Source organism: Sinocyclocheilus rhinocerous, unplaced genomic scaffold (assembly GCF_001515625.1).
Source record: "Sinocyclocheilus rhinocerous isolate Xijiao unplaced genomic scaffold, SAMN03320098_v1.1 scaffold590, whole genome shotgun sequence".
Classification (NCBI taxonomy): Eukaryota; Metazoa; Chordata; class Actinopteri; order Cypriniformes; family Cyprinidae; genus Sinocyclocheilus; species Sinocyclocheilus rhinocerous.
This window is the reverse complement of record NW_015637177.1, coordinates 333038-352941: the sequence shown is the minus strand read 5'-3', so window position 1 is coordinate 352941 and position 19904 is coordinate 333038. Positions and strand designations below refer to the sequence as shown.

Here is a 19904-nt window from a genome sequence, read left to right as displayed (position 1 = left end):
CTGCGCTAGATGTTGAGTTAGGACTGCTCTGAGGTTATAATGGAGCCCCAGTAATGAGAGCAGACAGACACTCCGCACCTGTAAGGCATCTCACCACGTGGCCTGGATCAGCACTTCAGACCTTCTCATAAATGGCAAACAAAAGAGATGTGCTTGGCCCCAGAGACATGCAGCAGAAGTGACTGGAAAACCCATTACAACCAGTCAGGGTTTTTTTTTTTTTCACAAGCCTTCCCATATCCCAAAAGTGTGCTTTGTGTCTTCTGTTCGGCAGCTGCAGCTGCTGCAAACTCGACCACATTTGAGATGTGGGGCCTTTTGGATGGAGACCAACTCTGATTGAGAGCACCATGCCACTGTGAGCCTCAAACACTGTTATGGAAGCACATCTGGCCCGGTGCTCTCAAAACGACAAAGGGGCAGCAAAGCTATTTCTCTGCAGTAAGGAATAGGCCATTGCCCATGAAATCAGAGGCCCAAACCCTTCAGGCTCGCTGCTTCATAAAAATGAAGTCTGACTGTAGGGCGGTGTTTTACTGATACAGTAGAGGAATGAGGGGCACAGACTGCTGTGTGAGGTGGATAAGGCTTGTTAAGAGTGTGGATTGGTGAAGTTCGGTTGTCAGGTATACGTGATTGGCTGTAGTAGAGAATCAGACTTACTCATTAATCTTTGGCCCTGAGTTTCTAGGCTGCTTCCAGTAGAGCTATGTAAGATGAAACATGTATTATTGGAATGTGCTGGATCAAATCTGAGACACTTTTCTCTCCATCAGTTCTGAAACATATGGATAATTGATAAATTATACAGAATCACGAAACAGAATCATGAGTGATTTCCTAACTATTTCACACACACATGCTTTCTATGTAAGATGTAATTTCATATTTATTATCCTGTCAGGCTTTGTTTTGTGATGATATTTCTTTAATTTCTGTTTTATATGTTCTGTTGTGGATATTGAACTTCTATTCAATTAAATTACATTTATGCGAACCTGTGAGATTGGCACTGCTAGCACCATACTCTAAGGTTTGAGCTACAGGAATGTGGAATGTAATTAGAAAAGAAAACAGGTTTTCTGTGTGTTTTTTTTCTTTTCTTTTCTTTTTTTAGCATTATCGTTTCAAACCTGTATGCATCCAATGTAGTTTGTCAGTGTCTTTCGCAGTAAAATATCATAAAGGTTTGGAATGACAAGATGGTGTGTGAATGTCAGAATTAGGGATAGTAACAACCCTAATGCCACATTTGCTTTAATATTAATATCCCTGCCCCTTTAGTTTCTTTATTGGCCCTTTGCAGATCTGTGAAAATCCCCAGCATCTAAAAAACACAAGCGCCACAATAGTAACAAGACATTATATCAAATTATTTTTTAATAGTGTACATTTCCTGGGTCGCACTACGTGCCTCCTACAGTCTGAGAGCCACTGCTCTATTGCTTTTCTCTGCTGATTCGCTTAATGAGTAAGATATGTGGTCACATTTGTGTAATGTATTAATAAATACACAACTTTGTTGAATATTACATTTTATTTTTATGATTGATCTCTGTGGAGCATTAAACATGTTGAAGATAAAAGGTAATGAATCCAGCAGTGACCTAGTTTAGATTACATCAAAATTGCACTTTAATTGCACTCTAAACAGACGTGTCTATCAAACGGAAATCATGAGCTTTTTTTTTTTTGAGATGCTGCGTGGCTATAAAACAATACAAAAGCAAATAACAAATAACAAATACAAATAACATAACATCAGTAATACAACTTCCTCTAAATCCTCATTACAATTGAGAGATTGTAAGATAAGTTATTGAATTTACAGGTAAAACCACTTCAGTTTGTAGTAATTGTTTGGAACAAGTTTGTAAAACAGATAATACAAAATACACAAAATGTAGAGGCTGCTCAAAAACAAAGTTATTTAACAAAAAACAATGGTTGATTTGTCGCAATAGCAACAAAGCTAATCAAACACTGCATTTTCAAATTCTCAGTACTCCGACAAATTCAGTCACACAATGCACACATTTTAGGTTCATCAGATCTGATATGAGAAAACGTTACTGTTAAGTGACTGTAAACTGTGCGATGATAATGGCATTTTTTCGAAAGCATTAAATTAAATACTGATGATTTTCTGTACAGGCATCTTTCCTTTTCATTTAGGAAAAATAACCAGTTTTTACAATCTCCCTCAGATCAGACCAGAGACGTGACGACTGCAATAATGTAGAGGCATCATCATCTTCAACATATACATTGTAGTGCAAAGAAATATCAAAACAGACCACATACATATTGGCACTAATATGCTGTAAGGAAAAAAGTGACCTTCCTTTGATTCATTGGGTTTACACTGTATGCATGCAATCGATAGCAAACATATCAGGACGTTTTCAGTTCTCACTTCTCTCACAGACATTTGTATCTTCACTGCTACTCTGTAACACGTTTCCCCCAAATCTACTTTTAGGTTTTAATAAGAGTATTTTGACTATGTTGAAAATTGGAATTTGTCCATACACACCAATTGAGTACAGTGGCCTCTCCTTACGCCAACAAATAACTTGACTGTATCGCAGAGCAACTCAGAGAATCTGTGTAGACCTTTTAGGGCAAACACTTTAATATTGCAGTGGTTCTTGTTCTGGTTATTACTAGTGTTTGTTGAAGTGCTCACCTTTTTTATCTCTTTCAAGGGGGAAAAGTTCACCCTAACAACAAGCTCAGATCAGTCCATAACTGAAGAATCCCAAACAAAACCTCACAGGCCCACAGGTGGGTAACATCCCCTTCAGACCTCCATTCACTCATGAATAGAAAAATAGGCTCCACCGTACAATTACATGATTGATTTAAAAACTTTTCATAGGAAAACAACAAACTAAAATGGAAACAATATTTTCTCATTCATTAGTCAGAACATTTTATTTTATACAATCTTTAAAAAGCCTTTACAAAAACAGTATCTGAAGGAGGCAGTCCATTTAGGCATACAAATTATTATTTTTTTTTTTCCCTTTTGGGGTGACTTTTGATCACTTTAATGTTTGTGGTGCTCTTAGATGAATACATTTGTTGTCATATATTTTAAAGAAAAAGAAATCCTAAATCAATCTCCTTCATATGGATGATGGTGGAGTTCTCTTTTAAGGTAACTGTTCACTTCATAATGAGTGCTCAGTAAATTTCTGCTTTAGCACTTATTTCAGTTACATAAATTCAGCCCCATGCAAAACATTTTTTATTTCTGGCATCATAACATGATCATAGGGCAATGTCTGTGTAAAGTGAGAAAAAGCCACACTATCTCTGCTGTCTAATGACCCTTTTGATTCAAGAGAGTTTGAGTGTTTCTCCTTGTCAAGGGAGTTTTTAGTCATGGTGAAAATGCAGGGGTATAAACTCCATGCAAGTTATTTATCTCCCATGCTGCCAGTGGCAACACACATTAATGTTAGTGTGATAAATCCTTCATCTAAACACATTAAAAAGAGCGGAAACTTTTTGGAAAAAAACAAATCTTATCTCTGGATAGAAAGCGAAGCTAAAGCTTGAACTCGTATATCTGGACAGAAAGTCTTTAAAAAGCGTTAAGCTTGAAACTCATTCCAATTAAAGACAGAACAATACCATGACATTACTGTAAAGGAATAATTTCTGGCAAATTACTAAACCCTTGTTGGGTTTTTAGTATTTGAGTAGTATTTACTCATCTCATAACTGGAAAACAGCTACTCTAAACCTATTGTTGATTACAGAGGCAGTAACACCATGAAACCACCGAACGTATTTAGACAATCTGAAAAAGAGAGAAATAGAAATAAAAATGGCAACAATCAGTTTCAGAGGATGGAAAGAGAAGAAAAACAATGTTGAGGATTCAATGACACAGTACAGCTGATTTTATTTCAGTTAGCATTACCACAAATTTCGATAAGATAAAATATTAAAATTCATGAGTATAAACAGTAATGCATGACAAGACGAAAAAGTCTCAATATTTGTAAGATTTTATTTTTATGTATAAACACTGTACATAAATTACTTTCTCTGCGACTAATATTGTTGTACGGATAAGTGGAATTTTTTTACTTTAAAAAAAAAATCCATAAAGATATTCTAACATCTCTTGTCAAAGTACCGGTCAGTTATGAGATATATATTTATATATTTTGTTCTGTCAGTTTCCGCTCTATTCACCACCTGGGTTGGTTCAGGAATGAGATTGTACACTCAGATTTGATTATATGAACCACAACTGTGTCCCTCAAGCAGAAGAGAAACGATCAACTAGCTCACAGTCTGAAACCTCAGTCCTCACTAGCTGACAAAACATGTTGCTGAGAACAAGGACGGTACGAACCACTGAATTACAGTCACTGCCTTATGAAAAAGGCATTGTATTATTTCATCTGGGTGCAGTGGTCTTCACATGTAAACACATTTGCCTTTTTCTCTCAATTTTATCTCTGACCAAGTCACCTTTAAGGTTTTATATAAAAAGCCAAAAAAAAGAAAAGAAAAACAAATCATAACAGTTTTTTCTTGGGTTGCTCTCTTAGAGAGTCCATTATCCATTCAATGCAATAATGTGAACAAATATGTAGGATGGGGGTGTGTTCAGTCAATGAGGGGAAGTGCCTCAGGTTTTTTCTGTATAACTGCAGTGTGTGTGGCACTTAGGCACAACTCCTCACTTCTCTAACATAAACCCCTTCCCTTTAGTCTCTGGGATAGGAGCTCTGGGAGTGTGTACACGGGAGAGAGGAGCTTGTGGAGCAGAGGGGCAGTTGTCTTTTGAACAGTCTGTGCTGTGCAGACTGTTACCTCTTCCCAATCTCACTCTGCCTCAGGAACTGGATATTGTTGGCACTGTCGGCCAGTTCAGGGTACTGCTCCACTGATAGTACATAGTAGCCGTCGTAACCCAACACCTTCCCAGAGCTGAGCAACTGCCTCTTCTCCCCCTCTGTCCAAAGACGCACTCCCTCCTCCCCGTCACGTACGCGCTGCTGCTCCCGTGCCCACGCACTTGACAGTGCTCTCTGGCGGGCCTGCTCTAGGACACGTGCCTTCTCCTCATCCAGTGTCATGCCATAGCGCACATGCAGAGCCAACGCGCCGTACTGCAACTCCACATCTGCGAAGCGACGTGTCCGTCCATTGACCACAGTGGTGGACTGTGACACTGTTACGTTGACACCGTTTTCTAGACTCTTGCGACCGCTGGTGAGTCGCAGGGCACCCAGGTCACTCTCAGGCAGGCTGGTCTTTATGAAGTAGTGCGTGTCGCGACCTTCCACTGTGAAGTGCAGATCCTCTAGATAGAAGGCATTGTTGAGGACAGTGGCCACTTTAATGCAGTCCTCATTTGCTATGTTCAGTGCGTTGGTGGCCACCTGGCCCTTACTGGTAATGGCAAGCATCACACCTTTACCAATGAGGGATTTGACTGTGGCGAACCACAGCCAAGGTTTTTCACGGCTTGAACATCGTCGGCTTAACTGGATCTCTGGCATCCTCTCAAAAGACAGGAAAGCCTTGGCCTGCCTCATAACCTCCTGCTGGACCCCTGAGATTGACTAAAGTGAGCCAAAAAAGACAAAGCACATATTCTAATTATTTATCTGGACATATTTGTAAACACTAAGAGCCTCATTTATAAAATGTTGCGCAGAAACCATCCTAAATTTGAGCTTACGATGATCTCTCAAATATGCGTACGTGTGATTCATAGAATGAACATATGCAAAGAAAACGCATGTACGTCTCTCTTTCAGATCTATGAATCTATGAAATCTATGAACCGCAAATCGATGTAAAACTCCTCGCCACTGCTGATCTCCATGGCAAACAGATGGCCTTGTAGGTCATAGTAGAGCGAGGTGATTTCAGAGCTGGAGTGGTTGTAGACATGGGTGATGCGTGTCGGGTAGTTGAGGTCCGCATAGAAGAACTGAAGGTGCTGGCCCAGACTGTTGCGAGAGGCCAGGCGTCTTCCTAGCCCATCGTAGCGGTACTGGATGGTCCAGCCACTGGCTTTACTATGCACCCGTACCAAGAGGCCCTTGGAGTTGTACTCAAAGATCTCCGCACCCCTTTGGCGCAGAAAGCCATCTTCGTCCATCCGATACTGCGCGTCGCCCAGCCGCGTGATGCGGTCTCGTAAGTCATAGCGGAGGGGAGTGAGTCGTGCACTGTTGCCAGGGTTCAGCAGGTGTAGGTTGCCGTTCAGGTCGTAATTATACCGCCACATCATTTTCTCATTCAGGTAGACTGTCTGCAGCTGCCCGTCCACATCGTATTCATAGCCATATTTGGTAGTGTTGGCAAAAGGGCCGATCTTTATTTCTCTTTTGGTGACACGGCCCATGTTGTCATACTGGATAGTGATCCAATACATGAGGGAGCGGAAGATCTCATACTCTTGTTAAAGGGTCATATAGGCCACCATGGAATCCAATAACCAAGTGAAAGTCAGGGTTAGAGTCAAAATAGATCTCTCCATAAGCAGTATATTGCACCTGCTTGAGGAGAAGCCCATTGCTGCTGAAGACTGCGAGTGGTGTTCCTGTGTTGTCACAAGCGATGTAAAACTCCTCGCCACTGCTGATCTCCATGGCAAACAGATGGCCTTGTAGGTCATAGTAGAGCGAGGTGATTTCAGAGCTGGAGTGGTTGTAGACATGGGTGATGCGTGTCGGGTAGTTGAGGTCCGCATAGAAGAACTGAAGGTGCTGGCCCAGACTGGTGACACGGCCCATGTTGTCATACTGGATAGTGATCCAATACATGAGGGAGCGGAAGATCTCATACTGGATCTCCTTGATGCGGCCATGGACATCAAAGTGCTTTGTATAGGTCATGACAGCTGTTGATATGATCTGGTTAATGTCGTAATAGATGACGCCGAATTTTCCAAACTGCTCAACCTTGCCGGAAATGTCGTCGAACTGATAAAGATCTATTGGAAGCGGGGTCTCGTTGATGACTCCTTGCATGCTGGTGACTCGGAAGCTATTGTCATAGGTGTAGTCAAAGCGGGCGTTGACCATGCCGTCCTCACTGAAGCGGAATATCTGCCGGTCCACCAGTGGACCTATCTGTCGATATCTGATAGAACAAATGAAACCCTCACTCTGTAGGTTGACAGTTTTCAGCACACCTGCTGTCTCATCGTAGGTGAAGCTGACCCGTGTGCTGTCATATAGGATCTCGGACAGCTTGTTCTGTCTCCGATACTTATAGAGGACACGCCGGCCAGTGCCCAAGTGTGCCACCCGCAAGAGCTGGCCGTCCTCACTGTAGTCCACCGTAACTGAGGCATTACTTTCAGGCGGATTGTAGATGTTGCGGTAGTAGCCGACAGAGCGGATAGTTTGCATGGTGTGACGGGCCACACTTGGCATAGTGATGGCGGAGAGTCGATCCTGCAGATCGTAATCAAAGATGTACTGCCGCTGGCTGTGTAAAAGCAGCACCATGGACTACAAATCAAAAGGTGGGAGAGAGGAGAAATTAACCTAAACAATTCAGTACTCGTTCATACATTTCTTACATACTAATAAAATGCAAATGGAATGTAAAAGTAGGTATTAACGCTCCATTTAGTGATTATTTCTTTGCCTAATTGAGTTCTTTTTGACCCTCAAGCTTCTAAATGCAGGTCTTCTGAATGTGCATGGCTGCATAAATATAAAATGCTCTGCAATTACTGGCTTTAGCCTCTTGATTTGCCCATACTTATCCCAATAAGGTGGGTTGAAAACTGTTTTCGTGCTCTGCATACTGTGGAACCGGAGCATCAATAAAAATAAGGGGTTTTAAAATCCATCTGTATGCTAAGCTTGAAACTTGAGGTAAACAAAGTCAGCAAGTTGTCTTGGAGTTATGAATGACTGAGGTCTCATGTTTATTCTGTGTCTGTTTTGGGTCTTGTTGGACAATGTGAGAGGTGAGTTGAAGCAAAGGATGATAAATAAGTGTTTTTCACTGTGGGCTTAAGTACTGACATCCCCAGAACCTTTCGCTGAATGAATCTGAGACTGTGGCATTCAGAGCTGCCGCATCCCTCCACGTATATTCATGTCTTTCCTGGTAAAATACACACACACTGACTGACGTCTGCAGATTTGGAGGGCTATCCTTAGAGGCCTCTCCATCTTGGGGAATTGCTACAGTGAGTGTCTACCTTTGAGAAGACTTCACCTTGTCATCCATACTTGGACAGACATTATTCTAGTTCCCTAGGCACTGCTGGTGGCATATGTTTGATATCCTCTCATATTTAATCTACACATTTACACAGTGGTTTTTCTTTCCACAAAACTTTTGTGGTTCCAGCTGAGTGCGCTCTTGGAGGAAACTCACTTTATCATCCAGCTGACATCTCAAAAAAGTTTTGTTTGTGGACATTTAAATATGACAAAATATAAGGTTTTTACAGAGTTTGTTGCTACAGTGAGTGTCTACCTTTGAGAAGCCTTCACCTTGTCATCCATACTTGGACAGACATTATTCTAGTTCCCTAGGCACTGCTGGTGGCATATGTTTGATATCCTCTCATATTTAATCTACACATTTACACAGTGGTTTTTCTTTCCACAAAACTTTTGTGGTTCCAGCTGAGTGCGCTCTTGGAGGAAACTCACTTTATCATCCAGCTGACATCTCAAACTCTGTAAAAACCTTATATTTTGTCATATTTAAATGTCCACAAACAAAACTTTTTTAAGAAGAATTAGAAGAATTACAAGGGTAATCACATACAGCAGCGAAAAAGGTGTGATGCCCTGTAAGTAGGGTTGGAAGTGTAAGTTATTCTTTTCATATCACTCTTTGTCTCTTTTTTTAGGGTATCATTAGGCTGAGCTCAAACCCTGAGTTTTCCCTGTGGTCTCATTTTGAGACTCTAACTTTGTCTATGAGACCTTACTAAGCCATTTCGCTCACAAGAAACATCCACAACATCCAGTTTCTCTCCCTCTAGGCACACACCAGTTTCTGGAGTCTATAAACTTACCCACATAGTTCCACAGAAATTTCTGACCCCTGGATAACTAGGGGTCTTTCTATAGCTATTTCTCAGCTTTCTGTGGACCAACAAACTTCATATTTGTACTGCTGACAGTTATAATGGTGTGCTTCTGGAGAACCAATTCAAAGGGAGTAACCATCAGTAAATCTGGTGGAGCACTGTGGACACCTTGAACTGTAAGAAACAGTTCACCCAGAAATGGGTTCACACAGCCATAACCCACTCCCATGTTGTTTCTACCCTAGAGTGTTCTGGCATGAAACACAACATTTTTAGGAAGAATGTCCAGGCTCCCCTTCCATACAAGGAAAGTAGAAAATTTCAATAGCCAAGCACCATAAAAGCATTTACCCTTAGGGCCAATACATTTTCCCCCTACATTTGTGGTAGCATATCGTGCTATGTTTGACACAAGGAATTTAGTAATTTTCAAATACTGTCAATTAATTTATATCTGTAGAATATCTGAATTCAGACTATTTGAACATTCTTGCAAAAATATCTCTTGGAAATTTCTGACAATAAAGCAACACATATTCAACACACTCCAGCAAATCTTGTGATATAACAGGACCACCTACTTTAAGAAAAATTCACAATACTCACCTTGTCCAAATAGGTGTAACTCCAGGTTTTGCCATCAGCAAAGGTTCTGGAGACTATGCGTCCCTGGCTGTCGTATTCTACCCTCTCGACTGTGGGGCCTCTCTGAATGCTAGTGACCTGACCAGTGCTGGAATAGGTGAGGTTGACAGACATCAGCTTACTGCTGGGCACCCACAGTGTAGGATAACCAGAGGCATCATACACAATCTTCAGAAGGAACTTTCGATGATCGTCATATATTTTCTCTGTGCGCAGTGAGCGGTCATAATCCACAGACAGCAGGTTTCTACCGTTGACCTTTACGATAGGAAAACAGAATATTTATATTGATTATAACATTCATTGCTAAGAAGTATAATATTTTTTGGTAGGGTTGATTTCCCCAATTTCAGTTACATTTGAGGACTGAATAGAAGTTGCATACAAACTGGTCGCTAACACACTTTCAATCTGTCTCCTAGTCTCATTAAATTAAATTATATTATATTTTTTTGCAACTCAGAGGCTTTGAAATGCCAGAGCAGTTTCCCATATAAGAATCAGGGTTACTTTATTGATGCTCTGAGATGACCTGCTTCTTTTGTGGAACAAATGAAAGTGGAGGGAGAAAAACAGAGGACAATTCAGCTGCTCTTCATTACAAAAGAATATAGAGAAAAATAAGAGAATTTAGAAAAGATATAGTCACCGTTGATGACTAGACAAAAGCCTTTTCTAAAGCCATTTTCTAATATGTGTCTGTGGGTTGTGTAATGTCAGAATTAGTTCTAGTTCAAATAGCAATGTGGATATGAGGGTTACGCCAGTTACGATCAAAGATGAAGCTTCTTTTTCAGTGTTTGTAGAAATAATAACACATTTTAATTTCCCATAATTTACAACTCTCAACTCAGTCAAGCCAGCAGGAGTTTTATGATAGAGTGTTATGAAGAGTATTCTACAGCTGTCGTGTATTATTCTGACTACACTAGTAAACACTCTTTACAAAGAGTCTTCTAAATTAAATTTTTTACATACCCTGAGTTTCCTGCCGAATACTACGACTTTCCCCCTGTTCTGTTCTTTTCTGAAGCGCCACTCCACCAAGTTCTGTCCATTCTCTCCAGGCAGGGTCATGTTTCTTCTGGCCACTGTCGGGTTGGATGCGCCTGCAAGAATATGAGGCTCGGTCTGGAAGTGAGAGTCCATTCCATTGGCATAGATGACCCTCATAGAGTTATCATAGCCCACCTGGTAGCTGTTTCTTAGTTGATCTATGAGGAGGAAAACAAAAAAGTGAAACGAGAAGTAGTGGGGAAAAAAAGCACAAGAAGAGAGAGTTCATGGGGATTATGTTAAGACTGTGAATTCAGTGTGTCAGAATCACCACCTTGATTTTTATTCTCAAGTCACATCATATTTGGTTAAGGATGTTAGAAGAGGATTTGTAAAAAGAAAACCCCATGAGAAAGACATTCATTTCTTTGGTTTGTGCTATGATTGCGCTGCAAAACGTATAAATACATAATCTTCTTTAATCTAATTAAATTCCCTTTAATCTAATGACTTTTCCCAAATTCACATTTAGTCACCATATTGCTGCCTGTTACCTCACTCTATAAACCTGAAGTGTGTAATTTCTGCATCATCAAACAAAATTGCAAAAATAACTTCTTAAGCAGGTTTCCCCATCTGAAACTGGTCGGAAAAACAGACAGTCCAGTTCCGAACTCAGGCCACTGGTTGAGATGTTTTGATAACGCCACAATGTTTAAACTTTTAATGGAAATCAACCTACAAAGTAATTACTTGTTGTCTTTGCATATTAAGCTGGGTTAAGGTTATTAAAAGTATTTCAACATCAAAAGAATTACACACTTTAAAGTGTGTTATGCAGATGTATTATTTCAGAGCCCAGCTGCCCAGTGTGTTTTCATTCCCTGTGGTGCTGTGATTATAGTGAAACTATAAATTACCATCTGACAATTTTACCCCTAATGAATGAGTAATGAGTGTTTGGTCATTAATATTGATTTAACCTGAGCTACAGCTTGATTAGCAGTGTGGAACATTTCCAAGACTTAAAGCAACAGGTCAGTTTATAAAGCCTTAATAATGATAATACAGCAGAGACTTGCCGCACCTTGAACTAATGTGTAAAACGAGTCAATGGAAGAAAGGTTGGTGGTGATGCTGACATCGTCATCTCGTCCTGAGGTCTCAATGTCCACTGTTAGGGCTCTGTCCATCTCCCCGATTAGACTGGTGATAACCCCAGTGGGGAATGTCACATTCGTCAGACGTCCCTCGCTGTCATAGCTGCAAGGCAAAAATGACATTAGAACACCTTTTGCAATTGGACCTCACTGACATGCGGTCAGCAGTTCTCATGATGGAATGACATTAAGCAGACTAGCGTGCATGTACGGTTTGGAGTGAGTCCTCTGAAACCTTTGTATGTATGCTATCTGACAGAGATCAAATTTGTATACACGAGCCCAAAAAAGTATAAAGTGAAGAACAACTTGAATATAGGGTTACTTTTTAACAAATGCTGGCTAGTTTGAGTTGCCTTGCACACTCACAACTGGCCTGAGGACATTTCTATATAAAATGGGGATCAATCCTTACCCACATAATAATATAATAAAGACTTGTCTCATCGAAGTCACAATCGTTAAGGCCTGTCAATACCTGTCAATGCCTGCAGTGTCTTTGTGGTTATGGCAGGGTGGGTGAACAGACACTGTGTCCAACATGTTGGCCAGAAGGACCTACCCCAGACTGGCATTATGCAAAACCTTTTGGTACACCACCAGCCGGAAAATGTCATACAAATTCATTTAGCATTTTCACCATGCTCTAAATAGCATGTGGTGAAATAAATGGTAGGTTTCGTAACTACAGGCTACACTTTTGCTGAAGGAGAGGACTTAGAAAAGCATTAAATCCTACAGCAGGAATGTGCACTACAACAACAATCTATACAAAATGTCAGAACTGCATAAACCTTTAAAAATATACTAATAAAAAGATCTAATAATAATAATAAGGAAGGTTTAGAGATGTGCTCTGTAAAGGGTTGATAGAAGCACTCACTCATAAAATGTGGTCCAGCCAATTTGGATGCTCTTGGTGGCTAGCAGGCCACTGTTGCCATGGTAGGTGAAGAGGACCAACTCCTGCCCCAGAGCTGTGAGGGTCTTAAGCCCTCCATTTGTACCAATCGTCAGCCAAATAACTTGTTTGTCAGGGGCAACAATACGCACTGGCATTCGATTGGGGTCTCGACGAACCCGAAGTGTATTTCCACTGCTATCTGTTACAGCGGTGATATCATCCTCATTGCTATAGCTGAAGTTGTACTTGTAGTCACCAGTGACCAAGCTCATAGTATACTGATGAGTTCCATTGGAGTCAAACACGTAGAGCTCTTGAGAAGCAGGTGAAGCAACTTCATAAAGACCCGAAGAGCCTTGTGGAGGTCGATTGTGACGTATGGCACGGATTCGAATGTTTCCCAGGTCAGCTACGTAGAGTGTTCCGTCAGGAGAGACCACCAGAGAGGAAGGAGCATTTAGCCTTGCGTCTTTGGCATACCCATCGCCTGTCTGGTAACAGTCACAGTTAGCGTCGTTCTTGCAGTCGCAGTCGGAGGGCGCTCCTGCCAAATGAGAAATCTCGCCATCTGTGCTGACTTGTCTGATGCGGTTGATCTTCTTTTCATCCGTCTCGGCAATATAGAGGACTCCGCTGTAGGACAGAGCGATGGCTGTTGCACCTTCTAGAGTGGTCTGGATGGCACGCTTTCCCATGGTGTACTCGATGCCCGGCACCTGGCAATGCATAGGTCTGCCTGCCACAATGCGCACTTGCCTGTTCTCGGTTATCTGCAGTACAACATTGTTGTCAAGCACATAGATGGAGTTGTCCATAGGGTTGATGGCCAGGTCTGTGGGCCACTCTAAACGCACCTGCAGAGAGGACAAATCAAATAAGGAGGTGGATCACTTACGGAATCTTGCATAGATATACACACAGACAAAAACATGTTATTACATCTCCCGCTTGCTCTCTCACTCAGTGCGCAGTTGATGTTTGGGTCTGACACTGATGAAGAAGGATCCGTTACTTTGGAGGCTTAATACATTGGGTGCCTCTAGTTCATTCGATTTGCCTGTCGCTGGGTCATTTATTTTGCAACGGGATGCAATTCCTCAGCGCCTACAGGGAACAACTGTCTGGCAAAGAAAAGCACACCAAGAACAACACTGTCCGCATGGAGGACTGGCCTCAACCAGACTTTTAAAGATGGCTTGAAAGGACAATCTTGTCTGGACGTCTATTAATAAAAATAAAATTGTTCCCCAGCACACGCCTTCTTTCAGACATCGTTTATACTGAGAAAGCATAAGAATTCTTCTCTTGATCATGCATTGTCTTGTCTGTCTGATTTATCCGGTTTCAATATTTCTTCACAGTCTCGACAACTTCAATAACGCTGCCAAGTGCCAGTGAGGGAAAGTTATGCAATGGCATAATCTATAACTCACTCTTGCAAATATATGCTGACAATATAATTGTCAGCCTGTTCCTAAAGCTTTGAGTGGATTCATTGAGACTTATTCTCAATGAAATCAACTTATATGGCATGACTGGAACATTCCTAGACCAGGTTCTCTTCCTGCTCTGAACCTGCACCCTGGCCACACAGGCAGGTTAAGCGTCTTTAAAGAGCACCACATTAAAGCGTAATGGTTCTGAACTACAGCAGCTCCTGTGGATAAAAGCTTTCTCTGCTTAGCCATGGCCCTGTGATTCCACCTTCTGCATAATGCATGAAGTCAAGACCAGATTTTACTCAGGGTAAACGGATTTTACTTGGGTGCTCCACAACATGCCACCTAAAATGTTTTATCAACTCTCAGGTCCCCACCTGATATGCAAAAGGCCAACTTGGTAGCCTCAGAAGCAGACAGAGTACTTTTATATGCTCTGGGGATGAACTTGATTTAGACTGAACGTTTTAAAACCCTGAGTGAACCCAAGATTTCCTTGAAGAGCACTTGAGTAATTTTCTGCTGTCCCTATTGGCCTTACTGAGGTAGGTGACAGTTGTGTAGGCTGAGCTGTATATATTCTTAATGATGCACATCGATGACTCGCAAGAGCAAACGTTTGGGTAATTGTGAGGCTGACACCAACTGTCTGGGTCTGTCCATACCTCATTGAGCTTCACTGAGCCTGGACCCAAGGGTATGTCAGACAACAGCCTTATGTCTCATCCCCAACCTCCATCACTTAGACAGAGACAAATGGGGTTGGTGGGGAGACCAGAAAACAGAAAGTGTGGGGAGGATGGATTCTGCCTAAGAATGTGGATGAGAAAGTTTACTAAACACTGCATATCAGCCCTTTTCAAGCAAAAGACCCTCTTCATAATAAAGCTGCAGGTAAAAAAAAAAAAGAGTCCTACTCACACACCCACAATAGAGATGTGTTTCCAAAGACCATCATTCCTTTTTTGTTGCACTGGCTACTATGGCAATCACCTTGGACTTGCTCTGAGACCCAACAGCATTAATGTAGCATCACGTATATGTTTTCAGCTATTACCATTGAAGACATATTCTATTTGCAGTCAACCATGATTAATTTATTCCAGAAGGTGCTCTATAATAGTGGGGTACTTATATAAAACTAGGAGTATTCAGCTGATTATGTGATCTCAGCATGGCCCCCATGAAGCAAACCAGTCCATGTACAATAAAAGAGCTTTTATTAGCCTACTGATTTGACTGTAGTCTTCATCTCATGTTCATCATGTTTTGTACTATTACTTTATTTGTGTCTAACGGAGGAAATTATAATGGATGATATGTTTTCTCTCTGAGCTCAGGTGATTAGATGCATTTAGCACCAGAGGGAGAGCAGCCAGAGGGGGGAGCTCCAGGTCTTCAAGGAAGTTTCTCTGGCTTTCGTTTGGGTGGAGGCTACCACAGAGGGCTGAGCTCAGTCTTTTTGTTTCTGATTTGGGCCTTAAAGTATGTCTTGAGGTTAGTGGATAAGATAGTAGGTTATAGTGCAGTCTACTATAAGTGGTTGGCTGGAAAAACAAACTAATTCAGCTTGAAGTCTGCAAGCTCTAGAGCTCTGTGTTGTGGTCTTTTGAATAGTAAACTGTTACTTATAGGGCTCCTCTGGTAGTAAAATCGTTTAATAATTATCATAAAACAAATACAAAGTAATATTAAAATGTAAAAAGAATACTGCATTTTTTAATAATTAATCTCACAAATCTCATTTGAAAAACTCTATTAGGGACAACATGAAACCTTCCAGTTCAAATGAGGCAATAGTTTCAATTGCTTCCAGCCTTTGCTTTTATCTTTGAAACGAGGCCACTCATCCTAACACCACTTCAGTGATGAAGCCAGAGGATCAGGCTTGAATAGCTGAATCTTTGTACTGAGAAACATAAATCGAAGTTTGGCCTTTCTGCCCTCTAATATTTTGTTTTAGCCCAGTGGCATAACTGGACTGAATTCAACCCCATAAATCATACTACATTCAGGTTAGCAGTGCTGCAGTTTTTCGTTTGTGGCAGCAAAAATAGACAAATTAATATTTAAGATTGAAGTGCATTAAACAGTGACATAGAGCAGGTGAGTATGAATGAATACCTGTCCGATATGCATGCTGGTATCACAGGTCAGAGGACGAGCAGATGTGAGGTCATTAGACCCCAGCAGTGTTGAGATGATGCCATTCCGGTCTACTTTCCTGATCATGGTACCATCCACAAAGTAGATGAACCCATTCTTATCCACAGCAATGCCTGTAATGTAGAGAGGGGGCAGATGTGACAGCTGCAAATAGACACACACACTGCACCTGCAAACAGGCGAAACACGACTGGTACACATGTCACGCTTGCCCCTGTGGTTTCCAGGTCACTGAAGACGCGGCACTTGGTGAATAATTCACAATGTGCTTTTGGGTGGTGAATTATTCCTGAGCTAAGAGTGATGTTGAGTGCAAGTAATATTCAGGAAGCAGTTTTTTTTTTATCTAGTCAGAGCTAAAACCAAGAGGAAAGGAACTGAACCCTCTGGCGCTCTGATCCAGTGAGGATCACAGGCCTCTCCAGTTCTTTCACAGAAATGTATGTGTCTGTGTGAACTACTTAATAGCTGGCTGTTGCTGTGTTGATAAGTTTAACTAAACCAATATTACTTTAATATCAAAAAGAGTTTTTATGCTATTTGTGTGTGTGAGAGAGAACAGAAGTGTGTCGTGTTCAGCTAGTGTCCATATTGATTAGCGAGTCTCTTTACCTTTGGGTCCCAGCAGTAGCGCCTCAGTGGCCTTGCCTCCATCCCCACATCGAGCCTCGTCAAACGGCAAACACTGCTCTCCGGTCCCTGCCACAACCTCTGCGTTCTGCAGCAGCTCTTTGGTTCCCGTCAGGGCTTTAGGCCTGAAGATCCGTCGTGAGTTGGTGTCCGAAATATACAGCTGACCTGTCATTGGGTCTGTTGCTAGGTAGTATCTATGTGCAGGATTGTTGCTAACAGGACAAAGGTAGAAATTCCACAATTACAAAAAGAGCAGTATAATATACTAGCACACAAAAACAGTCATGATTTATAAACAAACAGATACAGCAACAAATGAATGGGTGAATAAGCAATGCTTAAAGCAATGAATAACTGAACAGATTTAAGTTGGTGCAAGTTGACTGTAAACTATTATAGTCATAAGTTAAAGGCCTACAGATGTATAGAACCATGATCACTGATCACTAGCCATAGTGTTTATTGCTGAAGTGAATGTACTTGTTTGGCCCGGCCGGTTAGAGGGGAAAGGAGTTGAGCACTCTGTCAGAGTGAACCTAATGCATTATGACTGGAAATCACTATCGTCTGACACAACCATAATGATGCCCACCAAACTGTCACATCCTTTCAATCATTTGCACTTCCCACCCGCACCCCTACGACAGAGGAAAAAGCCAGCGAGCAACATGAAGTGATGTATCTGTTGAAAACAATCAACAGCTCGTCGCACTGTTTCAATTAGAAGCGACTAAGGTCTAAGAATAGTACGCAGACACCTTGCAAGAGGGTTGGCTGACGGGCAGGCCATTTTCGATATATATGTTTTGAAACAGATGCGGGCTGCTGTAGCTGAAGCGTCTGCTTTGTACAGTAACAATCTGCTAACTTTTATTTATATTTTAAAAAAGGTCTTGCTGTGTGATGCGGGGCTCCATGCTTAAACTGATCCTTTTTTTTTAGTTATTAGTTATTTGCTCTATGCCAAGACCTAGTGAGCTGTCTACGGAGGTAGGATTTTAAGGCATCATAGGCATGCTCCTGATGTGAAGGTCACCTAAGGTTCCTCAGCAAAGAAGCTCATTATGTTTTAGAGCAGAGATTAAGTGTTTACAGAAAAGAAATGAAAAGCAATATAAAGTAGATCTATAAAGCTTTCACATGTGCTAATTACACCGTTCATAATTTGAATCAGCATGCTTCCACCAACACAGACAAGGGGCTAAGAAGGTCTCAGGATGATGTTAGTTACTGTTGCTATGTGGCACAGACACCACATCACACTTAGAGTAAATAAAGATCAAACAGGCTAAAAGTAATATAGCATAAAACATTTTGCTGTGCCAAATGGAAACAAATGTGAGTTCTGGGAGTGAAGCGGCTTAGAGTTGGCTTGGTTTAAGGACACTGAGGTTTGGGGTCAATAATCTCCTAAGTTTATGAGGCTCTGTGGAGCATTAGGGTATATGGGCATGCCTTGATGACACATACAGATGGGCCGAGACATCTGGGACAAGATGAAGACGAAGGCTAGCCATTAGGTGGCTTGTAATGTTCACCAGCCAGCAACAGTGGTTGTGAATTAATAACTCTTAGCACTTATTAATTCAGAGTCATTAATGCTTAATGGGCCGTTTTTGTTTCTCAGAAGCATTGAGAAATGTTGGCGAAAAAATTGACGTGTCTAAAAATACGCCTATTTAATTACTTAAACTCAACCATTTTGCCCACACATGGTGCAACCGCATAGTGAAGTTGGCCTCTTAATTCCATTTTAAATGATTTGGTAGGAGACAGAGAGGAATGGTTAGGATGTCCATGGGATTCCTAAATTTATCCCTGGTTGCAAATTTATTCAACAGGCTCTAATGGCTTTGGCTCGCCCACTTCAAATTACTCGCATTTATTTCCATTCATGAGCTCCATACGTATGCGAATAAACCCTACAGAGGTTTCGAAAAGAACTTGATGTAGGATATCAACATCTACTGCGCTCTGTACATCGCCCCTCAACTGGAACTATTCAAACATGTGTGGGATGATGAGGGCCTATTTGCAGTGTTTATCAGGAACTCCTGCTTGTCCAGGGCGGAGACATTTGGAGCAGTTAACTTAAGCATTGGAGACCTGTCAGGAGAGGTTTTTGTCCTGAATCCTTCCTGAGAAAACAGGTCTACACTAGTGTCAGCTAAAATGGACGTCTGTGTATTTTACTTAAGTCTTTTCTGACCGATTTGGCCACAGAATCAAAACACAGACGAAATTCTAAAAACAAACTAGTTCTCTCTAAGCTACATGAGGTATCTTTTGTCTTTCTGGTTTATGCAGTATGCCACATTAAAAGAAAATATTTTATTTGAGTTCTACATAAATGCCTCAGCTAAGCTACCCTGTATATCCACAAAAGTGGAGAAAGAGATTTCACAGAGCCAGACAAAAGTGCTGAAAGGAATTTCTCATTGTGTTGGGAACTTCCCCATGGGATTTGTGATGTTGATGTATAAACCACTGACATACTAAGATTGTGTTTGAAGAAAAATGATAGCCATTATGTTGAATTATTCTAACGATTTTGTCAGGAATTCAGATCTGTTGTCATAACCTGTACAGTAGTGTTTCCAAGGGATCTACTGCATTCCTGCACCATCAACAAAAACATCTGAAGATCTCCTAAATATATAGTGAAGCCCAAAGTCTAAGACCACATTGAAAACCTTGAATATAAAAGGCAATTGATTTAAAAACTGACAATCTGAGTTATTTGTATAAAAGTTCAGATTTCCTTCCATTGTACACATGGAATGCTTTTTGGAAGCTTTTAAAATTATGCTGGTTCACATGATCAGGTTTTACACAAACGTGGAAATCATGCAGCTAGTGTATGACAAATTTTTAGGTTTCACTTAAACTTAAATTGTTATGCTGATAATATA

The 19904-nt window shown here is 41.1% G+C and overlaps 1 protein-coding gene across 1 annotated transcript in view; it reads right to left on the bottom strand.

Moving 5' to 3' along the window:
* Positions 1-4455: 4455 nt before the first annotated feature.
* Positions 4456-19904, bottom strand: part of LOC107748832 (teneurin-3-like) — a 308518-nt gene continuing 293069 nt past the window's right edge. The window contains exons 21-30 of the mRNA XM_016563808.1: positions 16972-17204; positions 16318-16472; positions 12734-13608; positions 11778-11953; positions 10673-10908; positions 9656-9952; positions 6763-7499; positions 5820-6371; positions 5694-5721; positions 4456-5594 (exon numbers count right to left, since the gene is read on the bottom strand). Of these exons, the coding sequence (XP_016419294.1) occupies positions 4836-5594; positions 5694-5721; positions 5820-6371; positions 6763-7499; positions 9656-9952; positions 10673-10908; positions 11778-11953; positions 12734-13608; positions 16318-16472; positions 16972-17204 (4048 nt within the window). The 3' untranslated portion in view covers positions 4456-4835. The remainder of the gene's footprint in view (positions 5595-5693; positions 5722-5819; positions 6372-6762; positions 7500-9655; positions 9953-10672; positions 10909-11777; positions 11954-12733; positions 13609-16317; positions 16473-16971; positions 17205-19904) is intronic.